At 46.3% G+C, this 9,174-nt stretch overlaps 1 protein-coding gene across 5 annotated transcripts in view; it reads left to right on the top strand.

Annotated features, from left to right (window-relative positions):
- Positions 1-494: 494 nt before the first annotated feature.
- mapkbp1 (mitogen-activated protein kinase binding protein 1) overlaps positions 495-9,174 on the top strand; it is a 50,717-nt gene continuing 42,037 nt past the window's right edge. For 4 of the 5 annotated variants that reach the window (XM_061742935.1, XM_061742933.1, XM_061742934.1 and 1 more), the window contains exons 1-2: positions 495-1,063; positions 7,439-7,530. In XM_061742935.1, the coding sequence (XP_061598919.1) occupies positions 947-1,063; positions 7,439-7,530 (209 nt within the window). In that variant the 5' untranslated portion in view covers positions 495-946. The remainder of the gene's footprint in view (positions 1,064-7,438; positions 7,531-9,174) is intronic. The other variant, XM_061742936.1, reaches the window with a different exon arrangement.

Raw genomic sequence — 9,174 nt, 5'->3', positions numbered from 1 at the left:
TTTATTCATTCATTTTTGGTTTAATAAGAGCAAAGTTTGTACTTAAAGCCCAATGGGGCAAATGTTCAATAAAAAAACAGCATATTTGAAATAATTTCTTTGCCTTTTGTCAATTCACAAAATAATCGTAATCGAAAATCGGATTTTGAGAGAAAAAAATCGAGATTTTATTTTTTGGCAAAATCGAACAGCCCTAGTTGCTTTCCTCCTTCTCTGAGTTGGCAGGCTGAGGGGAGACCACTTTATATATGTTAAAGCAAGAGAAAACCTGTTTTTCATAATAGGTCCCCTTTAAATTGAGCAGAGTTGGCTCCTGTCAGGATGGAATCTCCCAGAGCCTCAAAGACAGGCTTCAAAACAGCCTCCACAAATCACCTGACCTCACCGGGGATCTGGGCTGTAGGGATGAGAAGAATCCCTTGAGGATTTAGGGAATAAATCCCCTGGGGATGTCTTCTCCCTGACACACTCACAACTGTCTCGAATCTTTCCACTTGTGACTAATCGTTCTCGCTGCAGATAGTTTGGAAATGATTCCCTGTCACCTCCCACATTGATGTGCAGCAACACTTTTCTCTAATGCCATAGCTGATGTATTCTCCCCTTGACGTTGTGTTAACGCAAACGTGGATGCAGCCTTTATTGTGAAAAGCGTGACCGAAAGTGACCGTTTCCGGTACCGCAGGCTGTCTTGACGCGGTTCTGCTGGAGTCTGTCTCGGTCCGGTCCGGTCCGGTCCGTGGACGAGACGACCGTCTCAACCCTGCTGCCCCCCCGGACGGAACATGAGGCTCAGCCCGGACCCGGACCCGCGTCCAGCCCCGCTGCGTGTTCCGCTCCGCACAGACGTGATGACGGCGGCGCAGGTCCCTGCCTGAACGGAGGTCCAGGTTCTGGTTGGGTTCTGGTTGGGTTCTGAGTGGGCTCGGCTCGGCCCGGCGGCACCATGTCGGCGGACGGAGGCGACACGATCCGGAGCCGCATCAAGAACCTGCTGCGGTCTCCGTCCATCAAGCTGAGACGCGGCGGCGCCGCCCGGGGCAAACACGACCTGAGCGGGAAGGTACGACCCGGTCCGGCCGGTCCAGGGAAGCTGGACCAGAATGATGGTTTTATTATTAATGTCATTTCATTCAGTTTAAGATTTACACGAATTTCACGGCTTGGCTCTTATTTTGACAGGTCGGACAGTCATTTCCGGGCTGGGTTTTAAGCCTGAATTAAGGCTGATTTATGGTTCCGCGTTACACCAACGCAGAGCCTACGCCGTAGGGTCTAACGGGTGTAACGCGGAACCATAAATCAGCCTTTATCCTGGGACAGGCTTTAGTGGGATGAGCTGTGGTTCCCAACCTGAAGGTCGAGACCCAGCTGGAGGCTCAGGACAGGGCTGGTGTTCTGCCAATCCATCCTCCCCGCCCAGAAATGCTACTTTGTGGTTCTGCGCATGCGCACAGTCGATTTTCAAAGTTTGATTGCCACGCCAATCATTTCTTGCACAATGTAAAATTGATATTATGGGATAAAAAAACAATTTAGAAAAACCGAGGCACTCAAGAAGTTAGAAAAATATAAAAGGCCTTTATTAAATCATGGCTTAGAAAAAGTTAAAATGCCTAGAAAAAGTTAAAATGCCAACATGTTTCGCCATGTAGGCCTTCCTCAAGGCAGATAACAAAGACGATGGTCTTTGTTATCTGCCTTGATAGCCGAAACATGTTGGCATTTTAACTTTTTTTAAGCCATGATTTAATAAAGGCCTTTTATATTTTTCTAACTTCTTGAGTGCCTCGGTTTTTCTAAATTGTTTTTGAATCTTTTGGATCCCCATGCCGAAGAGCACCTGAAGTATACTTTTTATACACCCAGAAGCACTCCATGCGTTTGTAGTTGCCCTGATATTATGGGATGTTGAGTATTTGATCCTTCAAAATACACTACACATTAGAGGGCTGCATTGGGATTGAGTCCCGCCGGGTCCCGCGGGACCCAACGCAAATCTCGCGGGATCGGGCGGTTTGAGTTTTCCTGCGGGCTGGAGCGGGCGGACAAAAAAAACCACTGCGGGATCGGGATGTAGTCTAGCGACCAGATGGAAATCAATGACATGGAAAAGAATCTCAAACAAGGTCTTTAAAAAACAAAGACAAAGCAAGGCCAGTCAGATATTTGGAGAAACTGCATTTAGTGTCTGTGGGCGCATGTTGGAAGAGAGACGCACGGGATTGGGACCGCAGCTGGTCAGCAGCATTCTCTTCCTCCACAGCAATGTAATGGCTAGGCGATTCATTTGTTAAATTACAGTAATTCGTTTCATTCATTAACATTGTTTATTTTATGTTATTTATTAGTGTTATTTGAGCCACTCACAACCTACTCTCGTTGCTGTAACCACAATCACATAATTGATGCGTGTGCAAAAGGCGAGTTTTGCGGGAGCGGGCGGGAGCGGATGTAAGCACTGCGGGAGCGGGCGGGAGCGGATGTAAACACTGCGGGAGCGGGCGGGAGTGGAACACACGTTGCGGGTGCGGGCGGTAATGGTCAGAAATGCAGCGGGAGCGGGATGAAGAAAACAGTCTTGCGCAGGGCTTTACTACACATGACATGAATGCATTACGCTTTGTGGACATTATACCATAAAGAGAAAAAAAAACAATTCTATCGCTTTATTTGATGTTCATTCAGTCATTGGCCTTTATTTAACCAGGCAGGTCATTAAGAACATATTCTTATTTACAATGACGGCCTGGCAAGCGACAAGGACCACTTGGGGGGGGAAAAAGGAAGTGGGCTAGGGAGTAAAACACAGTAAAATTGTAGTGCAAAGGTAGAAAACCATTTGGTAGCATTTTTTGGCAAAGCAGCAGAAATTGGCAGAACACCGGCCCAAGCCTCCATGGGGCCCTAAGCACCATTTGATTTCGGGGCCCTCTATTACTGCCAAAAATACTGATTATTGATCATTCACACACCCACTATAAACGTATTTCATGTTCTTCCCCGTCATTACAAATGCACTTGTAAAACTAGATGTAAGAACTTTTTGTTGTAGTTAGATTGTAATTCACAGTGATTAAAGCCTGATTTAAGGCTCTGCGTTGAACTAACACAGAGCATTACGCCGTTGGTGTCACGCCGTTAGCGTCACGCCATTGGCGTCACGCCGTCGTTTAGCTTTGTTTAGCTTCCATTTTTTTCTGGTCAGAATGAATCAAAGAGATAAGGACAACTATTGTGCAAAAAACCAAAACAACCCAAAAAAAATAAATCGCGAAATGCGTTGCTACCAAGCAAACCAATCACAGCCCTCTCGGTCTGTGTTGGGTCCGCGTCGCATCGATGCGTAGTTACATTTTTTGGGAGGTGCACGTCAGGCTACGGCGTAGGCTACGGAGAGCCTCCCGCGTACCCTACGGCGTAGGCTCTGCGTTGATTTAACGCAGAACCATAATTCAGCCTTTAGACCATGGAAGCAGACAACAGATTAACAAACTTGCAGAAAAATCTTTCAACTAATATTTTGCAAAGTCAGCAACTGCCCCTACTGGCCACACAGAGAAGCAATAGATAAAAGGTCAAAGAGCTGCACAGTTGCAGCAGTGTTGTTTCCATCATCCTATTGTCAGCCTGGCACGTTTTTACCCATCTACGGTTTTTAATCTGAAATGGTAGCAAATTCAGCTACAAGAGCGGCCTGGGGTTGATTTAAACTTAACATTTAAAGGGATATAGTACTAAGTGTGATACCGAGTGTCATCTACAGTGTAGGCCTAGTAGTTTTTCTACAATAACATACCTTTTTGATAATGTATGAATCATCACTCACACATAAAAAAAATATTTTATTTTATTTTTTAACTCTTGGGGGCCCCCTAGTGGTCACGGGGCCCTAAGCAGCTGCTTAGTTCGCTTATGCCTTGGGCTGGCTTAGCTGTCTCTGAGGATGATCAGATGTGTGCTGACAACAGAATAAATGTTGACATTTTAGATGCTTTAAATGTCCCTCTCAAAGAAACGTAAATTGGGTCATAAGAGTTTGGTTCTGGTTGCTCGTCATGCCGGTCTCTGAGAGTGGAGCCGATGGGAACCAGCAGGTTCTACGGACCATACACTTTCTTTATTTCCTCACTTGGCTCCCTACTTTGTTGCTTCAGTTCCTTCCTTCACCTCGCTCCCGCACATCGTTTCCTCGCTGTGTTCCTTCCAGCCAACAGCTGTACACGGGTCCATCTGAGGATGAAAGTGGGGTCCAGTATGTGATTGTCCTCTGGTGCCGCGTTGGCTCGGTTTTCTTCTGGTTCCTGTTTGATGTATTGACATGGACCCAAACTGGAGTTTCATCTGGATCCTCATTTGGCCAACCACATAAAAGAAGTCCACATGGAACCAGCAACAAGTCAACATTGGGCCCCATTCCTCAGCCCATTTATATGTGAGATGGACCCCCATACAGATGTTTGAGGGGGTGTTCCCTCACTATGCATGTCTTTTATTTTGTTCTCTTACTTTCTCAAGATGCCCTTTTTTTCAAATGTCTTTCTTCTTGGATGGACAATCTTTAATCAAGAAGGACGTTTCCCCAGATGTCTTCTGGATACTCTGCAGGACTGTCGGTGCTGTTTTTAGTCAGTGGGGTTGTTCTGGTCCGTTTGATCCTGCCATGCTTTTGTCCACCCATCTGTAGCTCCACCTGTCCATCACAGCTCCCACACTGCTCTGTGGTCCGTGTGAGACTCGCCACACCAGTTTTACTGGTGTTGTGGGTTCAGCTCCAGGTCACTGCAGGATGAGGTGACTGCAGTATGTGACCCAGCAGGTGGGTTCTGAAGGTGGCAGCCGGACTCCTCAGAACAACAAACCTGAGATGTTTTCTTCATATTTTATTCACTGCACACACAAATGTCTGGTTCCTAAATCCTGGTTGAGAGAACATCCTCCTCGACAAGAACCGCAAAACCTGGACGGTCATGCAGAGCTCATTAAACCACTTTTAATATCATAAAACACGATCTAATGTTCACATCCTGCACAAGAAACGACCTGGAAAAACCTCGCTTGAACCCTTTTAAATACCTTTTTACATGTAAACTAAACACAACTTCAACAGCAGCCGCTGAAACCGTCACCAGCGACCACAGCTGGATGTTACCAACACCAGCTAGCTGAAGGTTTAAAGACTCCACAGATTGTAACGGCATAAAGATGATCACTCGGACACAAAAACTCACTGAATAACAAAACAAACACAACTTCACTTTCTACAGTCCCACTCCGAATTCATCTTCGGTGTTTTATGCCAGTGGAAACCTCTTCTAGATTCTTAGAATCCCAAATCAAAATCATGATTGATCTCTCAGATGGATTCAGTTGGCAGGAAGAACCTGGAGAAACAGCCAACACTTAATTCTAACTGGATAACACCTGAAGTAACGAGGGGTCTGCTGGGCAGGAGCTTCCTCAGAGGTGTCAGTCACTGGACTTCTGTGGAACCCCACTGGTCTCACCAGCAGTGGACCATCGGTCTAATCAGATCATGTGATCAACAGTATTGATCGTTGCTAGGTCGGACAAAACAGTCATCTCTCCCGTCCACTTCCACTGTAAAAATAGGGTTTTATATCACTTTATTTCTAATTATTGGACCAAAGAAAATCAACAGTACCTAGACATAAATAAAAAGGAACACTTCAAGTACCATGTTGTGAGTTTAAAAAAACTGATGTTTTTGGCAAAAACAAGATCTTTTGATTAGTTTAGCTGATAGCACGGTGGAAGGGTTGAACTGCGAGTGCGGTCGTCCACATAGCTTCATCCAAAGCAGACATTTTTTGTTATTTACCGTTGGTTTTGGGATGAAATGTATTCCTGTGATTCTATCTGGGTAGCAGGTGTCACTTTTACCATTGCCCTGTGCACACCACTTAACCATTTTAAGATAAATAAATAAATAAATGCGTTTGCGGTTGTAGCTATGGGTTGTAGCCTGGTGCTGAGGCAATTTTATTTTGGCAGTACGGATAGATTTCTGCCAGTTTGGGGATAAAAATACACTGCACCCTCACTGCGCTGTGTGCAGTGTGTTCCCAAGTGTTCCTTTTACTAATACAAAGTTTTTAAAAAAATAATCCAGTGATTTAAATTTGGATACAAAGCAAGTAAAAACTATGCTTTTTCCATGGATGTGAACGAGAGAGACGGATGTTTTTTCCAACCGGATATTATGACCGGCTGAAGCCACGGAGAATGATTTTTCTGATTGGTCAGTCAGGGAGAATGATTTTTCTGATTTGGTCGGCCCAACAGAAGCTGAAGTCTGACGTTATCATCAGCTCTGTTGTTGGTTTACATGATCAGGGTTCAATCTGCCTACAGAAGTTGTTTCTGATGGCTTTTGACCCTTTTGGTCTGTGTTTTGTTCAGTTCTGATGGGTTTTGTCGTTGGTGGTTGGTGGTCGGTTTAGTTTTGATAGGTTTCCCCCCTACTCCCCGATAGGTGGTTCGGTTCTGATGGGTTTCTGGGGTTCTGATTTTCTGCCCATCAGTGTAAGGTACAGCTGATGAGTCTGATGGTTTTCATCCGTCTGAAGGACATGTGAGGGAGCTTGAGTCTGAGCTCCGAGGAAAATTGAGTATAAATAGAGTTTGGAGTCATGTGAGACACACACACACAGACACAAACACACACACAGACACACACACTTGTTCAGTCATGGAGTTCTCTGCTGAGCTTCACTACTCTAGTATGAATTCAGGCTAGTGGGTTTGCCCGGTTCTGATGCTCGGGATGCCTGAGAGCTGGTTCTGGAACATGGAGCACCATGTAAGTCTGTGTGTGTGTTTGTGTGTGTGTGCGTGTGTGCGCGTGTTTGGAAGTAGGAAGGTAGTTAGTTAATCTGGTCATCAGCAACTGGAGCATCTGCTGTAACTCAGATGAGGAAGATCAGATCCGGAGGGCTGTTCGAACCAGAACCGAGGCAGAACTAAGCTGGAGCTGAATTGGTGTATGAATCACACATGAACCCAGAGGGAAGCTGGGATTGTCTGCCTGTCTTGTGTTCATGTGGTCTCGTGTCATGACATGTTGAGGAGAACACTAATGTTCTGTAGAACCTCCACTGCTGGGGGTGTCAAAGAAGAAAGAAAAGACTAATCTACCAAAAATCTGAAAACTATAAACTTTAGACCTTTTTTACATTTTTAAAAGACTAGTTAAAAAAGTAGATATTTGTGTTTGTAAAAGTGGTTTCACGCGTTATCCTGCTGATGCATTCCCTGACATACCAGAACTATGCATTTCCAACTTTTGACTGGAGAAAAAAAAATCACACACCAAGAAAAACTGGAGAGATGACATGTTGAGACGTTAAGTTCATGGAATTCACATTCCTCTTCTTCTTCATGAAACAGTCTTTGACCTCTGAGCTTCTTCCTGCAGGTGACGCTGGAGAAGGTTCTTGGGATCACAGCTCCTGGGAACCGAGCGCTGGCCTGCGACCCTCGAAGCGGCCTGCTGGCCTACCCTGCAGGGTAAGTGGCATATGTGGGCTGTGGCGGGTTGTGGAGCATTTGGTGGACAGACCTTGACCCACAGGGTCTGGCCAAGCTCAGTCTGAATGAGGTCACGGGACCGAGCCCCTGCAGGAGGGGCAGTTTGGTTACGTCCAAAGTGTTCTGGGCAGCACCTGAAGTCAGCTGATCGTCAGCTGCTGAAACTGGTTCTTCGGCCATCCGCTCAGCTGTGCCAGCCTATTTTCTTTCTTTGGTGGTCATGCTTGATGTGACATGCTACAGATTGGTGACAGAGCCATGTGGACCACAGATCATCCACGATCCATGATTTAGTGTGCAAGTGATCGTTCACTCAAGAGTCACAAAAACTACCAAGGGACAGAAGCAAACAGGTTCAGAGGAGTTATGATCCTATTGTATTACATTTAAATCCAGCTTAGTATAACTCGTATAACTACATTCTAGTTTAACTCAGTTCATATTCAAGTTCCTATATTCAATTCAATTTTATTTATATAGCGTCTATTACAACAGTTGTCTCTAGGTGCCTTCCAGAGACCCAGAACATGACCCCCGAGCAATTATTACATAAACATAACATAAACAGTGGTAGGTAAAAAATCCCCTAGTGGGAGAAAAACCTTAAGCCAAACAGTGGCAAGGAAATCTCCCCTTTAGGAGGGATAAACCTTGAGCAGGACCTAGATAATAAGGGAGGACCCTCCTGCTGGAGTAGAAGTTCAAGTATTGAAAAGAGTTAATCAGTGAGCTTGGAGACGTGACTTTTACCTTTACTGATGAATCCAAAACTCAACCTTGAGTTAAACTAGAGGCGTTCACAGATAATTCTGTAGTATGACGGATCGGTGGAGCGTCCGCAGTTATGCGGTCGATGTAACGGACCATCGTGGTGAAGAGGGAGCTGAGTCGAAAGGCGAAGCTCTCGATTTACCGGTCAATCTACGCAACTACGGTCACCTATGGTGATGAACTTTGGGTAGTGACCGAAAGGACAAGATCGCGGATACAAGCGGCCGAGATGAGTTTCCTCCGCAGGGTGGCTGGACGCTCCCTTAGAGATAGGGTGAGGAGTTCGGTCACCCGGGAGGAGCTCGGAGTCGAGCCGCTGCTCCTTCACATTGAGAAGAGTCAGCTGAGGTGGCTTGGGCATCTGTACCGGATGCCTCCTGGACGCCTCCCTAGGGAGGTGTTCCAGGCATGTCCCTCCTCCCTAGGGAGGTGTTCCAGGCATGTCCCACCGGGAGGAGACTCCGGGGAAGACCCAGGACACGCTGGAGAGACTATGTCTCTCGGCTGGCCTGGGAACGCCTCGGACTTCCCCCGGAAGAGCTGGAGGAAGTGTCTGGGGTGAAGGAAGTCTGGGCATCCCTGCTGAGGCTGCTGCCCCCGCGACCCGGGAACGGACAAGCGGAAGAAGATGAGTGAATGAGAGTGAGTTAATCCAAGCTAAAATAACTAACGTGTGTTCCCAGACTTCTGCTGGGCATGTTCCTGGAATCCTGGGGGCCTCCAGGCCTGCTGGCCACCCATTTGTCCATTGTTGTATTAACCAAGGGTGGACAGAGTTCTCCAGCAAAGAGAAAACCAAAATTCAAACTGAGTTTTCAGAAACCTGTGGGTGATGTCACAAGGTTTGTGGAG

Source organism: Cololabis saira, chromosome 16 (genome assembly GCF_033807715.1).
Source record: "Cololabis saira isolate AMF1-May2022 chromosome 16, fColSai1.1, whole genome shotgun sequence".
Taxonomy (NCBI): Eukaryota; Metazoa; Chordata; class Actinopteri; order Beloniformes; family Belonidae; genus Cololabis; species Cololabis saira.
This window is presented reverse-complemented; position numbering and strand designations above follow the sequence as displayed.